Source organism: Larus michahellis, chromosome W, assembly GCF_964199755.1.
Source record: "Larus michahellis chromosome W, bLarMic1.1, whole genome shotgun sequence".
Lineage (NCBI taxonomy): Eukaryota > Metazoa > Chordata > Aves > Charadriiformes > Laridae > Larus > Larus michahellis.
Window position 1 is genome coordinate 17,300,237 of NC_133929.1, and position 22,016 is coordinate 17,322,252.

A 22,016-nucleotide genomic window follows, 5' to 3' on the forward strand; every position below is an offset into this window, starting at 1 on the left:
TGGGGGGAACGCGTCACAGCAGAAGCATGCTTTTCATTGGTTTTCATATCGCTTTTGAATCTTCAGGGAAAAAAAAAATTCCCATCATATGTACCAGACAGTTAATATTATATGTACTTTCTTGTATCCGTGAAGCTATATTAATTACTTAAGAAATATTTGGAAATTGTATTTATAAATTGAACATTTATAATGATAGCTACAAGTTGAGACAGCTGAAGTTTAACAGGCTATTGGAAAAAAACACATCTGCTTTAACAACTGAAGAGTTTTTATTTCTCATGCTTTGTAATATAGATGTAGCAATAATAATTTTTTTTTTTACCTGTCAGTAGATTCAGATCTTTTGTAAACTTTTTTCTAAATTTAAAAAGTAATAGCATAATTCTAGGTTTAAAAATTAGGTAAAAAATTAATACTGTATTTTAGCGAACATGATTATCTTGCTAAACTAATTGCATAACTTCAGATTCAGGAAATTTCATTTAATGTACAAGAGTTCATGAGTCACTATGTAAATAAGATTCACCAAGTCAATAGACCTACATTTTCCTGAACATATTATGAATTGCATTTGATTATTGTGGCACTGTTCTGTAATGTTTAAAAAAAAATAATCATCTAAATAGAGTTTTTATAATGCCTGAATTTACGGTATCACATTTCCCTATTGTGACCTCAGGCGATGGATACGTAGATCTGAAAGAGACTACAGTGCAAAGACAGATGCACAAAATAAATACTCTTCTATCTTCCATTTTGTATTTAAATGTACATTATCCTAAGTTAGGGTTTTACATTACCCTGTCTAGCTATGAGAGTTTATACTTACAGTTGAGTTAAAGTGATACTAATTTGAAATATAACTGTTCTGTTCTCTTGGTATTAGTGTAAATGAATTGTAAGTGAAGTGGTTATTTCTAATGTCATTATGTGTTCTCATCAAGTTGAAGATGCTCATATCATAGTTGAGTTTTTTTGAGATTCGATGCTAGCAGCCATTGAATCATTTTGTTTAATTCCATTGTTCGCTTGTCAGCTTTTGATACATGTAAAATAAATTATTATTTTATCCTCAGTTCTTTCAAGTATTAGGTTAAATGTCAGACTGAATAGTATTTTCCTGCAATATTGTGCATCTAGGTGCACATTCTAGATGCACAAAACTTTTTTGGAGGTTTTACAGGCTAGACACTTTTGTGAAAGTTGCTGTCTGCAATTGAAAGATGTCATACCAAATTACCCCCAAATATTTGCCAATAAAAGGACTTTTTGTAGTGGTTAAATGATACCAATATTGCAAGAATGTTTCAAAATTAGAACAACTTCCAGAAAATATCCTTTGCATTTCTAAAGCAGAATATTCCACTGATAATGTATATGCTGTAGCTCAAAGCAAGAATTAATGCAAGAGCAGTTGTAGAGTTTGGTCACTGGGAAGACGCTAGAAACATTGTGGAACTGATCAGCTATTAGTTGAAGCCATCTCACAGATGTTTTTATTCTGTATCAGACTAAGATAAAATACGATGAGTTGCTACACAAAGTTAAGCATTCAAGAGCAGTGCTATCAAGTGCAATTGAAATGGTACTACAGTAGTTTTTGTAGCATTGTGAGACCATGTAGGGACAGACTCTATTACAAGCATGACAGGCTAACTACAGTGATGCTATTGATATTTCAGCTGCTGTCCTGAAATTGTTTTGGTTTGTCTATACTGTTAATTAATCTTTTTTTTGGTAATGGTTCAGAAGTCTCAGTACTGAAACTCAGTAAAGGGCCAGTTTCCATCTGATTGTAGACAAACTTCTACATACCTCATTAAAGATAACTGCTGCAGTATACATTGAATTTGGTGCAGAAAATCTGAACCTCTTTTTGGGGATGAGGAGTTCATACTTTTCAGATGATGTTCAAGAGTAGCAATAAATGCTGCATACTGCAGCAGCCTAGGCCAAAACTGATTAATAACTATTGCGAAATTGGTATCAAGAGTCTTAGCAGCTTCCTCTTGGCTGTCCAGAGGTAGAAATTAGTGTCTGTTGTAAGTGTTTACTACTGGATAATCCGGGAGTAGTTGTGTATTAATAGGATTCTCGGAACATGAACCTCTTCAGCAAAAAAGTTGCAGAAACACTCTAGTCCATTTTTTTCTAGAAGACTGCATCACACATGGTGTTTTCAAGATTGAATCATAGTTTGTTCACCTTCATCCAAATCCCATTTTTGGCTAGGCTTGGAAAGAAGTGAAACTGTATAATCTTGGTTTGATTAGAGAAGCATAGACTTTACTATAATAAACAGTGATAATACTGCAGCTCAAAATACAATATACAAACAAGTGAAAAATACCCTGGAATGATGAACCTTCTTCAGATCTCAATCTGATAGGCTGCAGTGCTGTGAAACAAAGGACAGCAAATCAAGCTTTAACGTGCTTTTCAAAATGTGATCATTGCTAGTAGCCTTTCACAAGGACTGAGAGTATATAATATACTTTACTCTGAAAAACAAAGCAGTAATGTGTCATGAAATTATGTGTGAGACAGTGTGACGTTGCGTTTGAAGACTGCGTATAGGAGCTGTTTTTGCAACTTGGTGAAGAGAAACACTTGGTAAAGTATGCATTTATTAAAGACAGGGTTACTAGATTTCCTTTTCTTGAAACTACTATCCAGCTAAGACTTCTCTAAGCATTACCACTGTGTTAGATGATAAGAATATAGTGGGTGTTCTATGTTTTGGTTTTTCAAAATGCTGTTAACCCCTTGTTGGTTATTCCTTGAGGGTGAGTTCAAGCTGTTCCTACAGTAACTTAATGGGATAAAGGAATTTAGAATCTTTTCTTTGTTTAATCCACTCTAGTTGCAGTATTTCTTCAACTGGTTACTATAAAGGATTCAGTTCAGGAGAGCATTCCTCTTTAGATGAGGAATGTAACTTACAAATTTTTGTGTGCCTTATATGTATGGCTCTGTGATAGGGAGTTGTCATATTCAAAGGGTAACAGGTCTCAGGAATGGAAATTTGCTTGGAGGTTCAGATAGAGTCACCACCACTACCCGTTCCCTCCCCCTAGCCCCAAACTTCTCTCTTGTAGGTTGTATTCCTTCTATTTATTTTTTTCTTAATTAGATCAGCAGCTTGTATTTTACTTTAGAATTATGAAAATTGAATTAAAATGTACAGTGAAACCTGTTATATAAAATGAGGTTAATAAAAGTGTTTTTTCCACCCTTTTCTTTGCAGATACGTTTTGAGAAACAGCTTCTAGCTTTGGCCAAAATGGCCTTTTATATGAGGCCTATGGCTTGGAGAAGTACTTTCTTCCATCACAGTTGTGTCAAGTAAGCAGGTGGCAAGGTTATTTGAACTATGTGTTGTACTCTAGATTCAAGATAAATGAAAAGTTGTTTGCTGGTGGTTTATAAAATCTTTAATACAGTGTGTCTTGTCCTCAATACTTAGTGTTTAGTTTGCCTTTAGTCGTCTGCAGTTGTGATGTTTGACACTTGAATGGTATTAGTTTCCAGTGTAGAAGGTGTTTAAGGTACAAAAATCACATTCTAGAATTATTTCAAAATTCTTTCAATAAAAGTGAAATATTCAAAACAGAAAACTGTTTGCAAGTAAAAATACATATAGATCTACTTTAATTATAAGTATCTAATGTAAGTGTGGAGTTGCATAGAATTAAATACTTAAAGGCCTTTACTCTTTTTATGGTCACTGATAGTTTATTTGTGTGTCTGTGTTTTTTACTGCAAACCATAGTTTATTAAAAAGTTCTTCCTGCCCCCCCCCCTCCCCCAGTGAAGCCTAACAAATACTGCTCTGGGGAGGAAAAAACTGTCTTGGGTAACTATGAAGCAGCTAATGTGAAATTTAATATTTAAAGATTTTAATGTTTTTGGGGGCAGTGATAATTCTTCACACTTCATGAGACCACACTGGTCTGCCAGAACATATATTTACTTCTAAACAGTGATTTTTGTTTTAAATAATTTGGCAGTTTCTTCTTTTGTAGTTTTGGCTGGTAGTTGCGTTTGGTCTTAAATACAGTACAAGCTTAGGTGTAGGGGTGTGTGTAGTTAAGATTATCTAGCTACATGCACATTTTCAGCATTGCAAATTCACTATATTTTGCTGTTTGGCAATTAAATCCCTCTTTAATTGGAATATCCTAGCTCAATTCAGCCTATACTGCTTGCTACAACTTGTTTTTGTAAGCAGTTGTAGTTTGATGAAGCTTGCATTTGTTTAGAAAACCTGTTTGGCTGGATACTGATGAAGAGCTTTCTGTAAGAATGTCTGCAGGCAACAAGTTATTCCCCAAGATAAAGAAGCTTTCTATAACTCTGACAGTCCAAGTAAAGAAATTGCCATCACCTTTAGCTGTCTTTTAAGAGCAATAAATATTGCTATGCAACTAAATTGCAGCTTTAGATCATTTTGTTTTTCATTTTAGAAAACTGCACATTTTTCAAGTAATCCGGAACCTAGTATAAAGTGATACATAGTTGTATCAATGAGCTGCTATTGCACTCTCATCACTATGTAGGTTTATTTGCTTTTAGGGATAGGGTAAAGGATTTGGATTTCTTCCTCTGAGAGCCTTTTCTTTTGGTGCGTGGTAGTGCTATCTCTGCTAGGAGGAGGAGTGTCTGAGATTGAGGTCATACAAACTTCTAACAAGTGTCTGGTTTGTCTGGGCTTCCTTTGTGCAGCATTCTTGTGCAAAAATTCCAAGTCTGGAGCACTGGGTCAGGTCAAAGAATATGTCTCTTTGAAGGGTATGCAGATGATTTTTTTGTTTCATTACTCAGTATTTCAATTTTTATCAAAGAATACTGTTTTTTAAGAGCTCGCTATGATGTCTGATCAGAACAAATTAAAGGAGTATCATTGTGTCATGTTTAGTTTGTCTGGTTTCCAAAGGGTTATTCAACATGCAAATACTTGTTTGGTTTTGTAAGTCTAAATATGCAAGCAGTGTTTCTAATCTGCTAGAAAGAATAAAAGTAAACCATTGATATAGTCTAGTAATCAACAGGAGTAAGAAGTAACTTCAGTTTTGAAGCTGTTTTATTTAGTAGTTTCGCTTTTTAAAGACTAGATAGTATTTTCATGTTCTCATAAAATATTACCATTACCTGAACTTTTTCTAGAACACCTAAGTTAGTATCCCCTGTTATGAAATATTTCTGGCGACATCATGAATTCTTGTCCTGTCAGGAATAGTGAATAAACAATTCCTTGTAGAGCCCTTGCTTTTCTGTTCAATAAAATGTCTCTTTCTGCATTTGCGTAGTAAATCCAAGTTGTAGAGTTAAGACACAAATCCTAACCTAACTGCTTACTGTCTGAGAAAGTTTTGTGTACAGACTTGAAAGTTGTTTCTAGTCATGAAGTTCTAGCTGAATAATTTTATTAAGTCAGAAAGGAAAAGCTTTACTTGTCTGTAAAGGGAAGCTGCAGCTCAGTAATCCTATTGGAATCCTTGAGCATCTTGGTCATGCTGCAAGAGAGCTTGGTGCTTCTTTAGCACTATCTGTTTCTACTCAGAAGATCAATGATGAAATGGAACCAGATGCTCTTCCAGTTCTTGACAGCTTGTTTGTTAGGTACCTTTGAACTACTTTTGTGGCTGCTTTCTCAAATCAGGAATGTCAACCTGTGTTAAGTGAGGGTGTGGACCATGGAGAGCATCTAATGTTCAGATCCACAGAGTTTTAATGTGCCGTTTAGTTCTTGTGTTGTGAAGCATGCAGTGTAGGGAAATTGCTCAATCTCTTATGTATCTTTTTGGCATGCTCCGTTCTATTCACTCCATAAAGCCCATTGGCTTACTTTTTGTGCAAAAGAGAATCTTTGCTTGACGGGGAAATAACTTTTATCCTATTACCTGTTAGCCTGAAAACTAGGTTAACACGTGAGGAAAAAGCTGAGCTATAAAGAATTTCTACAAAGTGCTGATAAGAAATAATGAATACTGTATTTTTAAAAGCATGTTATAATTATGTTGCAAATGGTTTTTAAAAAACATTAAGAATATGATGAGTAATTCTGATTATAACATCTGAAGAGGTGGATAGTTTTTCCTTACAGACTCATTTTATGTATGTGTTCATATATTCATGTGTAAAAATAAATAAGATTATTTTTCTATATAGGCCAACATCATCATCAAATCATATATTTTAAAGATTTCACTGAGTAACATGTTAATCAGGCAGAAGCTTTTTTAAAGATTAAAAATGTAGTAGGTACTAGTATTTTATTCTTTATTCTTTTGTTTACAAATTTTTTTCTTAGGTGACCGTATTTTTGCTGCCATGCCCACACCATTTGAAAGCGTTCTTGAGTCAACTAATTCCATTTCTCTCATAGAACAGAAGTTGAATATCATCTTCTGTAATGTCTGTTTCCAAAACAAAATCTTACTATTTAATCACTGTTTAGTAAACATAATTGTACACTGTAGTCTCCTTTTCATTTCCCCCCAGTAATAGAAAACTGAAATTAAATATGTAGTGTATCAAGTTGAATTACTGAATTTAAATACCAAGTTTTTAATCAGAAAGTATAAGACTGTGATTTCTGTTCTATAAGTAACCTTAAAGATCAAGCATATAAAGGCCAAAGCACAAATTACAGAGACTTCCAGACAGAGCAAGCTAATAATTTATGACTCAGCTTTTTAGAGAAAGATTATAGAAAGCTTCCATTAAATTAAATTAATTTATTTAAATTAATTAATTTAGTTAAAAAGAAACAACTTTTGACCAGTGGTATTCGGGGTTATGTTTCCTCTCAGCCTTCAGAAGGCTGAGGTACTCAATGACTTTTTTGCCTCGGTCTTCACTGGCAAGGGTTCTAGCCACACCACCTAAGTCTCAGAAGGCAAAGGCAGGGACGGGGAGAATAAGTAACTGCCCACTGTAGGAGAGGACCAGGTTCAAGACCTGGTTCAAGGAACCTGAAGGTGCACAAGTCCATGGGACCGGATGAGATTCATCCACGGGTTCTGAGGGAACTGGTGGATGATGTTGCTAAGCCACTATCCATCATATTTGAGAAGTCATGGCAGTCCAGTGAAGTTCCTGCTGACTGGAAAAGGGGAAATATAACCCCTATTTTCAAAAAGGGAAAAAAGGAAGACCCGGGGAACTACAGGCCAGTCAGTCTCACCTCTGTGCCCAGCAAGACTGTGGAGCAGATCCTCCTGGAAACTCTGCTAAGGCGCATGGAAAATAAGGAGGCGATTGGTGACAGCTAACATGGCTTCACCAAAGGGCAAATCGTGCCTGACAAATTTGGTGGCCTTCTACGACGGTGTTACAGCATTGGTGGATAAGGGGAGAGCAACTGATGTCATCTACCTGGACTTGTGCAAAGCATTTGACGCTGTTCCTCATGACATCCTGGTCTCTAAATTGGAGAGACATGTATTTGATGGGTGGACCACTCGGTGGATAAGGAATTGGCTGGATGGCCACACTCAAAGAGTTGCAGTCAATGGCTAGATGTTCAAGTGGCAACCAGTAACGAGTGGCATTCCTCAGGGGTCGGTATTGGGTGATGATGGCACTCAAGGTGATCTGCTCCATAACCTTCCCAGGCATCGAGGTCAGACTGACAGGCCTGTAGTTCCCCGGAGCCTCCTTTCAGCCTTTCTTGTAGATGGGCATCACATTTGCTAACTTCCAGTCAACTGGGACCTCCTCGGTTAGCCAGGACTGCTGATAAATGTTGGAAAGTGGCTTGGTAAGCACTTCTGCCTGTTCCCTTGGTACCCTTGGGTGGATCCTATCTGGCCCCATAAATTTATGTGTGTGTCTAAGTGGTGTAGCAGGTTGCTAACCATTTCCCCTTGGATTATGAGGGGTTCATTCTGCTCCCCATCCCTGTCTTCCAGCTCAGGGAGCTGGGTACCCAGAGAACAACTGGTCTTACTATTAAAGACTGAGGCAAAGACAACATTAAGTACCTCAGCCTTTTCCTCATCCTTGGACACTGTTTCCCCCTGCATCCAATAAAGGATGGAGATTCTCCTTAGCCCTCATTTTGTTGATTTTTATATTATAACTTTATATTATATTTATAACTTCTATATTAATCATTCTGCAGGATGGTTAGATGGGAGAACACAGTACGGATAACACATGTTGTTCATAGATTACTGTGATAATGCAAAAAGATTGTGAAGCCTGAAAGAAAACTGTACTCTGTGTGATACAGAGATTCCTAAGGGCAAATACAAATATGCTTTTTTTTCCCCTTTTTATGTCTGTAACTGTTAGATAAATGTTGCCTGACCATGTTTAGTTTATTCTGCTCCATTTTTCCACTTACAATTTGCATAGTAGATTCTGTTCTCTTACATTTGTTTCAAAAATACTGTATTGAAGTGTAGAAATGTAAATATTCTCATCCTGATGTACAGTCTAAGGAGCTGAGCACTCCTTTCACAGCAGCTATGTTCTGTGCTTTGATTTAACAGCTCCTAAAGAAAGTGTATTGCAACAGGAATTTATAGCAAAACTGTATGCACTTAGTCTGGCAAAGCATGTTGGGGGTGGGGAAGACAGCAAGCTGTTGTTAACTCCTATAAAGTACAGAAACCTTCTACTTTCCCTCCTTTCTAGCAAGTGTAAACTATTGAGGTTAAGTAGGTGGGGCAACTGGAAGTAGTTACTAAGGACAGTGGCATTTTTGTGGTTTAATAAAGGCAGAAGCTAATTATTCAGTTTTTATTTAAGTGAAATGATGCCAAAAAGGAGGTTCCTGCAGAGCAGCTGCACTTCTTCAGTTTTACCCTAATTTACCACAGACACAACTGTCACAAACAGAACTTTTAAACTTGATATATAGCCATGAAAGTAAGGAGCCCTTTGTCTGGAATGCATGCAGAAGAACTCCTTTATACAAATCAACCAGCAGATAAAGGACAATGATGAAAATTTGATTCTTTGAAGTCATAATGGTCATTGAAATGTGTGAAATTCTGGTATTGAAAAGAGAGTGGCTAGTAAGATTCTAAATCCTGGGTGGTTGCTGGAAGCTTGCTGGGAGTTTTTCCTGTGTTTTGACATCAACTTCCCATTGCTTGTTCCCTGTTTCCTTTATAAAAAAAAAAAAAAAAGAAAAAGGAGGTAGTGCTAAACAATAGATAGTTGATAGCAGTTATGTACAGTTTTTGTCTATGCGTGGAAAGAAATGCTGTAGGAGAAACATGAAACCTTTTTGCACACCTGACCCATTATTCAAAACCACTTGTTTTCAGAGATATTTTCAATCGTTTTGTCTCTTTCCCTTGAATTATAGAGTTCCATTTCTTGTCCCCTTTAGAATTTGTACTATTAGTGGGGTACTTAAAAGAAGGAAATTGTTGTTTCTTTTAAAAGTCATCTTCATGCCGAATCCCGCTTTCATTGGCGCTGCATCTGTGAACTAGTTTTTCTCCCTGCAGTATAGTATGTGTAATAAGTAACTAAAGGTGATTTGCTGATCGAACAAGTTAAGCAAGAGGAACGAACCCATTGTGGCAGTCTTGAGAACTCCCTGTTTAACCAGAAGAAACATGTCCACAATGTTATCTTGCTACACCAACATGGGAACTCCTGTTTGACAAAAAGCTTAACCACAATGTTATCGGAATGTATTGTTTTAAGCTGATTCTGTGACCAACATTTTATCTAAACTACCTCAAGCAAGAAGCTACAGAGGGGCGTACCGAAGATGTCGAAACCGACCTCCGTGAAGATAAAAAGAGCTGCTCAGCTTGCTTGAATTTGCGAGCCTTTGGTGGAGCTGCGACTCCCCGGCCGCCCAGCGCTGCTTTTGCCTTCCTACCTCAATAAATATTTATTGAATCTATTTCGGACTCGATTTATTTTAAATTCAACTATAACAAATTTGGTGCCGTGACTCGGATCCAGACAGCTGACTCGGAATTCAACTCTGGGAGGGCGCCCCATCTTCGGATGGTCCCGGAGGAGATTCCGACTTAGCTCACCTGGATTTTCCGAACTGAGATAGGAAAGCAAAAAGAAAAGAGAAAGGAAATACTGCAGTTCCCCGTAATTTTTGTGCACGAAGATCCGGACGAAGACTCGGGAGTGAGTAAGTATATTGCGGTTCCGTTCGGTCGGGGATTGGGTACCCGGGTGCGAGCGACTGAGACGTCCACTGGGCTTAGTAGCCCACCGGACAAAGTGAGTGTGGACCTCCTAATAGTGCGGTTCCCATTGTCCGCGAGGGCGTGGGCCACGAACGGAGGGAAGTGAGTGAATTTTGAGTGAAAGAAGGCACTTTCGGAAGATGGGACAGAAGAAAAGTAGGACTTCTGGTTCCATGCAGGAGATACGGGGTGGGGGTGGGCTCCCTGATATACCCCAAGATAGCCCGTTAGGCCTAATGATTCGATATTGGGGTAGTTCCCCTTCTCGAAAAGGGAAGTCCAAGGAGAAATTGGTCTATTATTGTATGGAGGTATGGGGAAGAAAACAGATAAGAAAAGATTTATATTGGCCAATTCATGGATCCTTAGAGGATTGGATATGCCAACAATTAAACATATATGTTAACAACAAACGACCACTTAATAAGGAGGAGAGTGAATACGCCTTTTTATGGATCCTGGGCACGGCTCAGGCTGCTAATTTGTTTCCATTAAAAGAAAAGAAAAATGATAAAAAGAAAAGGTGGGATGTAGACAAACCTCCAGCGTCTCCCCCACCCTATGTCCCCCCTCCGCAAGGTCCTGAGCAAGATCTCCCACCAGCAGCCCCCACAGAACCTGGGGAAGAGGCTCCTCCTTCTAATCAAAGAATAACTAGAAGTCAAACTAGGGAAAGGAGGGAGGAAAACTTGTTGTATCCCTTAAGGGAGACTGCTATGGGGGGACCACAACCCGGAGTTGGATTTGTATCTGTACCCCTCAGCTCCGGGGATGTGAGGGAATTTAAGAAAGAAATGGGACACTTGTTAGAGGACCCATCAGGGGTAGCAGAATGTTTTGATCAATTCCTCGGGCCTAACATTTATACTTGGGACGAGATGGAGTCTATTTTAAAGATCTTGTTCACAAACGAAGAATGAGGAATGATCAGAACGGCAGGCATGAGGCATTGGGATCAGAGGCATCAGCATGGTCCCGCCGGAGATGTAAAATGGCCCTTACAGCGGCCCAATTGGGACAATCAAGACCCCGCACATAGAAATAACATGATTGATCTCCGTGATATGATAATTCAGGGGATTAGAGATTCTGTACCCAGAGGGCAAAATATTAATAAGGCCTTTAATGAACAACAAAAGAAAGATGAAACCCCCACCGAATGGCTGGAAAGATTGAGAAAAAGTTTACAGCTATATTCTGGGTTAGACCCCGATAGCCAAGTGGGTCAAGCCCTGCTGAAAACTCAATTTGTAGCTAAATCTTGGACAGATATAAGGAGAAAGTTAGAGAAAGTAGAAGACTGGCAGGGAAGGGGGTTAGATGAATTATTACGAGAAGCTCAGAAGGTGTATGTGAGAAGGGAAGAAGAAAATCAGAAGAAACAAGCCAGAATCCTGATGGCAGCTGTAAGGGAAGGACAAAATCAGGGCAGGAGAGGAGAAAGTCCCCGGAAGGGCCCAGTAGAACCGAGAAGAAGAAGATTTAGTTCGCAGGACATAGAATGTTTTTATTGTCGCAAGAAGGGACATCTACAGAGAAATTGTCGGAAAAGAATGCAGGATGAGGAGATTTTTAAGGAAGATTAGGGGGGTCAGGGGCTCTATTTGCTGGGGACCCCTAAGTTTACCGAGCCCTTGATAAAATTGAAATTGGGTCCTCAGCACGAAGTGTTCGAGTTCCTTGTGGACTCGGGTGCCGAAAGATCAACAGTCCAAAAGTTACCATCTGGATGTGTTGAATCAAAGGATAAACTCCAAGTAGTTGGTGCAAAGGGGGAACCTTTTAAGGTGCCCCTGATAAGGAATGTAACAATAGAAGCCCCAAATAAATATGGAGTGGGAACATTTTTATTGGTCCCAGAAGCTGAGTATAACCTCTTGGGACGAGACCTGATGGTGGAATTAGGAATCAATTTGGAAGTAGAGCAAGAGAAATTAAGAGTAAGATTATGCTTATTAACTGCGGAAGATGAAGCCAAGATTAATCCAGAAACTTGGTATAGCCCAGGGTCGGTGGGAAAATTAAATATCAAACCGATCACGGTCTCCATAAAAGACCCAGACCAGCCAATTAGGATAAAACAGTATCCCATCTCTAGGGAGGGGAGAGAAGGGTTGCAGCCAGTAATTGAGAGACTTTTGGCCCAAGGGCTTTTGGAACCCTGTATGTCTCCCCACAATACTCCCATATTGCCCGTAAAGAAGCCGGATGGGTCCTATCGTTTAGTACAAGATCTGAGAGCCGTAAATGAACGAACCATTACCCGGTTCCCTGTGGTGGCTAACCCGCACGCTATACTTAATCAGTTAAGTCCAGATTATAAATGGTATAGTGTTATAGATTTAAAAGATGCTTTTTGGGCTTGTCCCTTAGAAGGAAAATGTAGGGACTATTTTGCTTTCGAGTGGGAGAACCCCAAGACCCATAGAAAACAACAATTACGGTGGACCGTTTTGCCCCAGGGATTTACAGAGTCTCCGAACTTGTTTGGACAAGCTCTGGAACAGTTACTGGAATCTTATGAATTAAGTCAGGGACTAATTCTAATACAATACGTGGATGATTTATTGATCGCTGGAAGAACTCAAGAAGAAGTCAGAAATGAGAGCATCAAATTATTGAACTTTTTAGGCCTCAAGGGATTAAAGGTTTCTAAGTCCAAATTACAGTTTACTGAAGAAGAGGTAAAATATCTGGGGCATTGGCTCATAAAGGGACACAAGAAATTAGATCCCGAAAGAGTAAAAGGAATTTTGTCTCTAACAGCGCCCACTAATAAAAGACAGATAAGACAGTTATTGGGATTATTAGGGTATTGTCGACAGTGGATAGAAAATTACAGCAGTAAAGTAAAATTCTTGTACGAAAAATTAACTAAAAACGGGTTGGTAAAATGGTCCCCTGAAGATGAGAATCGTTGGGAAAATATAAAAAGAGATCTGGTAGAAGCACCTGTCCTCAGTTTACCCGATATCCGTAAACCCTTTCAACTCTTTATCAATGTAGATAACGGGACAGCTTATGGGGTTCTGACCCAAGGATGGGCAGGGCAGAGAAAGCCTGTAGGATATTATTCTAAAATACTGGATCCTGTAAGCCACGGGTGGCCCACCTGCTTGCAAGCAATAGTGGCCACTGCATTAGTAGTGGAAGAAGTTGGAAAAGTCACCTTGGGAGGTGAACTAAAAGTATACACCCCCCATAACATTCGAGGAGTATTGCAACAACGGGCTGATAAGTGGCTTACAGATAGTCGACTGCTAAAATATGAGGGAATTTTAATTAACTCCCCTCGACTAGAAATGGAAACCACTTCTATTCAGAATCCTGCCCAATTTTTATACGGAGAACCTAAAGAAGATTTGACACATGACTGCCTCCAACTAATAAATTTGCAGACTAAAATAAGGGAGGACTTAGAAGACAATGAATTAGATGAAGGAGAAAAATTATTTGTGGACGGCTCCTCACGAGTGGTTGAAGGACAACGGAAATCAGGTTATGCTATTGTGGATGGGTATACTTTTAAGATAAAAGAATCAGGACCATTAAGTAAAGCCTGGTCCGCGCAAGCGTGTGAGTTATATGCTATGCTAAGGGCATTAAAGCTCTTAGAAAATAAAGTTGGAACTATTTATACAGATTCAAAGTATACCTTTGGGGTGGTACATACTTTTGGAAAAATTTGGGAAGAGAGAGGCTTAATTAACACCCAGGGAAAAGGATTAGTCCATGAAAAGCTAATCTTAGAAGTTTTAAAGGCATTAAGAGGTCCACTAAAGATAGCCATAGTCCATGTAAAAGGACATCAGAAGGGACTAACCCATACTGTAAGAGGAAACAATCTAGCCGACGCAGAGGCAAAACGGGCTGCATTATTAATGCTTCAGACCTTGAGAGAGGAACCTGAAAGGCTAAAATTAGATAAAACTTTCACTCTCCAAGAATTGGAGAAGCTAAAACAAATTGGAGCAAAAAGAGATGGTGATAAATGGCTGCTACCAGATGGCAGGGACATTCTTCCAAAAGGATTAGCTCGGGGAATACTGAATAAATTACACCATAAAACTCATTGGGGAATTCAAGCTTTAGTGGATCAGTTTGAGACAAACTATGCCTGTGTCGGAATATACGGTCTAGCTAAAAGGATTTTAGAGGGATGTTTAACCTGTCACAAAGTGAATAAACGACAACTTAGGGAAAAGGTTCAAGGAGGTCGTGAATTGGCTAAAAGACCCTTTGAGAAAATACAGGTGGATTTTACCGAATTGCCAAAGGTGGGGAGATATCAGTATTTATTGGTCTTGGTTGATCACCTTACGCACTTTGTAGAAGCCTTTCCAGTGGTAAGAGCTACTGCAAAGACAGTTATTAAGATTCTCTTGGAAGAAATTATTCCAAGATATGGGACTGTTGTGGTAATTGACTCAGACCGAGGTCCACATTTCACATCCAAAGTAATTAAAGAGACAACTGAATTGTTCGGCACAAAATGGGAATACCATACTCCCTGGCACCCACAGAGTTCTGGGAAAGTAGAAAGAATGAATGGGGAGATAAAGAAACACCTAACCAAACTTATGGTGGAAACAAAAATGAATTGGGTTAAATGTTTCCCATTGGCTTTGCTTTACATTAGAACTCAGCCAAGAACAGATACTGGTATATCCCCCTTTGAAATGTTGTATGGAATGCCTTATGACTTTGGGTTATTAGTGGAACACCCAAAAGTCGAGGATAAACTTTTAACAGAATATATTTTAGAACTTACAAAAAGAAGACAGGAACTAAGAAAGAAGGGCTTGGTAGTACAAAGACCTCCCTTGGACATTTCCATACACCGAATCCAGCCCGGAGACCAGGTACTAATCAAAACCTGGAAAGAAACCTCCCTAACACCCCGTTGGGAAGGACCCTTTGTTGTTTTACTCACCACAGATACGGCTGTACGGACAGCAGAAGAGGGATGGACTCACGCTAGTAGAATTAAGGGACCTATCTTCCCAGAGAAGTGGACTGTGGCGTCGGAACCAGGAGATCTTCGAATAAAGATAAGGAAAAGCGAGACCGGTAAATGAACCACTCCAGAAGGGAAGTAAGAGATAGTTTATATCGATGGTTCCAAATACCACCAGGAAATACTCTACGAAAGGTATATTTTGCACCTTGGAGTGAAGAAAGGATACCGGACCAAACGGGGGGGGTGGATTATACAAACTAACAGGAACTCCCCAGGTTTTTCCATTTTGTTGCGAAACAGAGACGGAGATACCCGAATCGCCCAGAATAGGAGATCTCTGGGGAATACCCTGCTTAAAACACCCTACTTCCGGACATTTATGTTGGGTTGTTTGCCGATGTCTAAATTGTAATAGAGATTGGTCCTGTGTTTCATTTAAGAGACAACCCTAGTGTATGAAATGTCACAATGATTTGATACGTGCCAGGGGACCAGAGGATCCAGTGGAAATCCGTAAATTATTTTGTGGATGGGAACTGTCAGTACCTGAACTTTGGGAAGTATATGAAACAGACTGATATAGGGTTTTAAGACAGTGTGCTATAAGATTCGCCTGGAAACGGGCACAACAACCACATAGGTGGAAATATATTTGAGAGATAACTAACTCTTTAGACGTTGGAAATTATTGACAGGATAACAGCAAAATTCCCCTGAAGACTATCTGCTGCTGCCGAGAAGATCTTGATATCCCGTTGCTCTCTGCAAAGGAGTAGACGAGGAAGGCAGAGAGGTACTAAACAGTGGGGAAATGAAAGCTGGTATCCTATTAATGGTATTGATTACCATGACTTTAGAAAATGAATCTTGGTTTAATCAGTCACCATGGCTGACTACCTTAATTTCTACTTTGGCGGGACCCCTCATGATGTTGCTATTGGCTCTGACTTTTGGACCCTGTGTCATTAATAAATTTGTAACCTTTGTTGAAAGCAGGTTAGAAAAAGTGCAGCTAATGGTGATGAAGCAATCAGAACTGGAAATGAAAATTATACCGAACGAAAATCCTGAATTAGATGCAGCTTGTGAGGTATTGTCTAGGTTTGATCAGCAAATCACTTATTTATAAAAGAAGGGGGGGATTGTAATAAGTAACTAAAGGTGATTTGCTGATCGAACAAGTTAAGCAAGAGGAACGAACCCATTGTGGCAGTCTTGAGAACTCCCTGTTTAACCAGAAGAAACATGTCCACAATGTTATCTTGCTACACCAACATGGGAACTCCTGTTTGACAAAAAGCTTAACCACAATGTTATCGGAATGTATTGTTTTAAGCTGATTCTGTGACCAACATTTTATCTAAACTACCTCAAGCAAGAAGCTACAGAGGGGCGTACCGAAGATGTCGAAACCGACCTCCGTGAAGATAAAAAGAGCTGCTCAGCTTGCTTGAATTTGCGAGCCTTTGGTGGAGCTGCGACTCCCCGGCCGCCCAGCGCTGCTTTTGCCTTCCTACCTCAATAAATATTTATTGAATCTATTTCGGACTCGATTTATTTTAAATTCAACTATAACAGTATGTCTATTATTTCTTATTACTCTTTACAGAACAACTTTACCAGGCTTTCCACTATGACAAGTGCTCTTAAATAACATAAGTTATAATACTGACAAAAACTCCTCTTGATTTGTAAGCAATTTGATGTGAATTCTGCTGTTTAAAAAAAAGTGTGTTCTTTTCTCCCTCTCAGCTAATTCCAGGAAGAGCCAAAATGCCTCAAAATGAATATTTACATTTTTTGAATTATAAAAAAATTTCAGAGGTTACTATTAAAAAATCCCAAACCTATATATATATATAAAGCAAAACAGAATGGCAGAATGCATCTTTTAGGTGATAGCCTGTTTTAAAAATGTGAAGCAGGGTTGTTAATTTTCAGTAAAGCAAATCTGTACAGTTCAAATCTCAAGTCTTTTACATTGTCACCTTATTATTTAGAATTTTTAATGCCGAACACCTTACTAATATTTTAATATGTGAATATAGCAAAATTCAGTAAGGAATGCTTAAAACAAAAGATAGTAATGTGAAACTAGCTGTCAAAAACATCTTTGTTTTGGAAAGTCGATTCATAGGTAGTTTCAATGAGAACTTGAACTCAGAACAAAGCACTGAAGACACAGTAGAGAGTTCAACTCAGTGCATCATAATTCTTTTCAAGTATTATATTGTTTTAATGGCATTTTGGAGCGGGAGCTTTAGCCCATTGAAATGGTGTTTAAAGGTTTCGTGGTTTTGGCCAAATTGGCCAATGGCCGGCAACAGGTGCTCCCCTCCCCCCCCAATCTCTTGTACACAGAGAGGAGGAGGAGAGATAAAGAGAGATTTACGAGTTTAGAAGAAACTAAACTACTTCAATGAAATACTAATAATAAAATAAAAAGGAAAATAATGAAATAGATACAATGTATACAAAACCGTATTAAGTCCCAGGATGACGTCACCAGCAGGCACTGGGGAAGTCCCAGGCTGGACTCAGAGATGGGTGGGAACTGGATTCCAGAGCTGGAGTCAGGAACACATGGATCGGGATCAAAGGCAGATGAACAGACAGGGTCCTCCTCAGACATCAGCCATTGAAGAAAGAGAGTTGACCCTTTGATCCCTCAGCTTTTATACTGAGCATGGGGCAGATGGGATGGAATACCCCTGTTGGTCAGTTTTGGGTCACCTGTCCTGTCTGCTCCTTCCCGCAGGTGGGACCCCTCTATGCTTTTCCGCTTCCGACCCTCCAATGGGGCAAATAACGAAATTAGCTGACCTTGGTTGTTATAGCAATAAGTAGAAGCAAGAGCCTTTTTCCGTACCATTCCTTGGCTTTAACTATAAACATAGGTCTTATCACTCTGAGAATGAATAGTTTTCTGCACAATATGCTGTTAATTTCAGAGAGTTAGAAGCGGCCTAGCTAAAAAGTAAAAGTACTGAACAGAAAGTTGCTTCTGTTTTACCTCAAACTAGTCCAAAAGGATAGGTTCTTCTGTCATTAGCTGGAGCTGTGTGGATGAAATGATCACAATAGAGTGTTGTAATGCATTTTAAAAGTGTGAGAAATCAGAAATCAGTTAGTCTAGACTAAGGGTGCGTCTACAGGGAATAGGAATTTTAGAGCTTCTGTGCTCTTTAGGTGTCAAGTATGTGATAGATGCCAAGCCTTTTAATTCCATATCTTTGTCAACAGCTCAGCTATGCTACAGTACCTTACATGTCTACAGCAAGCAAAAACAGTGATTTTATGTCAGGACAACTTGGGCTTCAAAAACCAGAAACTCATTGTCCTAACAACTGTCTGTTCAATTGCCAGATTTAAAATGGGGAAGATATCAATAAACAATTGCTAGATTCCCAGAAGGCATGGAAACTTTAGCTATAATGAATCAAAGTATGAAGAGCTAGCAACACCATGTAGGTATTTTAGTATTGGAAAGTAGGCAGGTTTTAGTTTTCACCTTGAAAAGATTTTTATGGGATGGAAATAACTTTGATTTGGAGCCAACTGAGTGCCCAAAAAACACGGCTTGAAGGGACTTATGGTTTGTCTGGCTTTTTGGTTTTATTTTCATCCAGATGAGCAAGTCTAGGCATTTCTTTACTACAGTTACCTCATAAATATAGCATTTGCTGGTTTTCAGTAATCTTTTTAGATTGTCTTCTGTATGCACTAATATGTAGTATTTTTATGGTTCTCTGGTGTGGAGGCCTCAAAAGAAGAAATTGAATATGTCCATAATGTTGTTTAACATAGCATCTTATTTTAATCCCAGGTAATTCTGGAACAATTAAAAAGCCTCTAAATCTGAAGCATAAAATTACATAATGGATATATGAGTTGCTGAGAATAATAATTTAAAAAATTCCTCATTATTTTGAGCTATTTTGAAGCTTGCATGTTTGGAGGTATTTGATGATAACAAACCCAGAATCTTTGCATGTAGTAGGATCCAGATTATTTCAGAGGGGAAAAAGAAATTTTTGGTGAATATTCTTACATTTTCTCAATAGACATGTTTATTAAATACAGAAATAAAGGATAATATATTAGCCCATTCCTATAAACAGGCAAGCTGAAACATCGAACCCCCACCAAACTTTTACTGCAGGTAAAAAAAAAATGTTTTTGTTAAACAAAGCAGTTTGCCAGTTCAAATAAGAAAACTTTAAGCTATTTTCTTCTAAAACTGTGGTTTAAGCTTCAGCAGTCAGAAATACCAGTCTGTCAGGAGGTGTTTTACATGTGTGTTACGCTACCAGTTACTAGACTGTTGCTTCTTTTTCATATCATTGCTAGACTCATATTAAAAGTAAACATTAGTTGGTCCTAATGAAAGCATTTATAATGGAATTGTTAAGATTTTTTGACAGTTTCCTTTCGGTAGTCTGGGTAGAAATTTTAGAAGTTGGAAAATTAGTGTGTGTTTGCCCTGCGCTCTCCCAATTGCAACTACAAGTCAAACGCTTTAAGCTTGCTCCCTGGTGCAGTTTTGAGGGTTTGATCTCCCAAAGTTTATTTTCTGAAGTAAAACAAAAAATGAGACTTGCCTCATTACAAAGGATGATCTGGTGACAGCACCAAGAGCTTTTAAGTTTGCCACAAAACAAAATCCCATAAAGTTAGTAGATACAGACATGTAAAGCCACGGTGTTTTATTTAAACTTGTTTGCCTTTTCATTCAAATCATGCCACTACTGACAAGATGAGTTCAATATATCCAAAGTTCTGCTGCATTTTTTTTACTTTTACCAGTTTACTAATTGTTCCTGGAGAGAGGAGGGGAGGGAGGGAGGCCAAGGAGCTCCCACTGGTCTTTTAAGTATGTAAGGAACAGGAGTAGTTTAACATCCTTAGAGAAGGATTTGATGTTTGATTTCACTCTCTTTACTGTACTAGGGTGAACTGACAAGTTAATTTTATGTAATTACTGTTTAGTTTTTAGAGAGAAAGTTCAATTTAATTATATCAGGTGCTGCTGAGAGTAATTTTTCATAGCAATTCTTGTGAGGTTTTTCCCTATCTTATTCCTTGTTCAAGTCAGCTAATACTTTTAGGCTGGTTTTGTGATGCTTCAATTTTTATCTTTGTTAGGTTAATTTGTTGAGGACTCACAAGCCAAGCCTTAGTAGAGGAGGGTATCCTACTACTGACTATATAAAATATTACAACCCTTTTTTTTTTTCTTTCAGGTTGGAATCTCCCAAATCCTTATGTCCTTCACAAAAATACCTAAGAATGTTGCCAGTATTAAATGTTCCTCTCTTGATCTTGAACGTCAACAGAAGAATTGACTCTCAAAAGCTGATATTCATAATTTGAAACCCTCCGGGCCTTATAATTTAAAGGTGAGGGGGTCAATTTTATGTAATAACTAAGGGTTAGAGAAATGAGAGCTAAATTCTAGTGTCTAATTGTGGGAAAGATAACCTCCTGCCTCTTCCTTCATGCTAAGCATAGCTTCTTGAGTCAGTGTGGGTGTTGGTGCCGCTTAATTATATGCAGACTTAATCCCAAGTGAAAAAATTTATACTGCGGCACATAGTTGGCTGGCTAGGATTTTAGTGAATAGTCCTGTTTATATGAAGTTTAGGCTCCTAATGGTAATGTAAAATTTTGGGATTTGTTGATGTTTCAGTCTGTGCTCTAATATTTTCTTTAAGGGAGAAAAAAGAGCTTATGATACGTTTCCACAGCTGCTTTAGCTGGTGTAAGTTGGAGCAGTCCTGACTTTGCAGCTATGGTCAGAAAATGGGAGGGAGCATCCTGTCCCTCCTCTGGCACTAGCAGTTGTGTAACTGGGAGATGAGCAGGTCCAGGTAACTGATCCATGCAAAATCTAATTCAGCCAGGGGAGGCAGGATGATAGCAGCCCCAACGTGAATTGATTTCAGTTTTAGAAAACTCGACTCATAAAAAACATTTTTTTTCTTTTATTGTAATTTAAAAAATAAAAATCAAGCATGAAATTGTATAAAAAGCTTAAGCACTATTATTTTACAAACCTTTTACATGAACCCTTTTTTAACAAGTTCCATTGTATTTTTCATAGGATATCACTGCTTTAACGGGTTGTGCTAGTTTTGGCTGGGATAGAGTTAATTTTCTTCATAGTAGCTTGTATGGAGCTATGTTTTGTATGTGTGCTGGAAACAGTGTTGATAATAGAGGTATTTTTTTAGTTACTGCTGAGCAGTGCTTACACAAAGTCAAGGCCTTTTCTGCTCCTCACACTGCCTTGCCAGTGAGTAGTCTGGGAGTGCACAAGAAGTTGGGAGGGGACACAGCTGGGACAACTGACCGAAGGGATATTCCATACCACATGATGTCATGCTCAGCAATAAAACTTGGGGAGAATTTGACAGACTAGCTGGGCATCAGTCAGTTGGTGGTGAGCAATTGATTTCTTGGGGTTTATTTCTCGGGGTTTATTTCTCTCTCTTTGTTATTTTCCTTTAAATTACAATTTATTATTATTATTTTCATTATTATTTTATTTCAATTATTAAACTGTTTTTATCTCAACCTAGGAATTTTCTCGCTTTTACCCTTCTGATTCTCTCACCCATCCATCCTGCTGGGGGGGGGAGTAAGCAAGCAGCTGTGTGGTGCTTAGTTGCCGGCTGGGGTTAAACCATGACACCGATGTTCCAGATGAGCACATCAAAACAAGAAAAGTTCACATTTTTGTTCCAACACATAATGCAATGCAGGCAGGAGTTAACAATACAAACAAATGGAAGATGGAATTTGATAACAGGAAGCACTGAGAGAACCCTTTAATTGGTTGGGTACCTATGTGATTAGTTGCTGAATTTGGA

The 22,016-nt window shown here is 38.5% G+C and overlaps 1 protein-coding gene across 1 annotated transcript in view; it reads left to right on the top strand.

The window, feature by feature from the left end:
- Nucleotides 1-21,167, top strand: part of LOC141735498 (NADH dehydrogenase [ubiquinone] iron-sulfur protein 4, mitochondrial-like) — a 37,845-nt gene extending 16,678 nt beyond the window's left edge. The window contains exon 3 of the mRNA XM_074568383.1: nt 20,388-21,167. Coding sequence (XP_074424484.1) covers nt 20,388-20,489 — 102 coding nt within the window. The 3' untranslated portion in view covers nt 20,490-21,167. The remainder of the gene's footprint in view (nt 1-20,387) is intronic.
- The last annotated feature ends 849 nt before the right edge of the window (nt 21,168-22,016 follow it).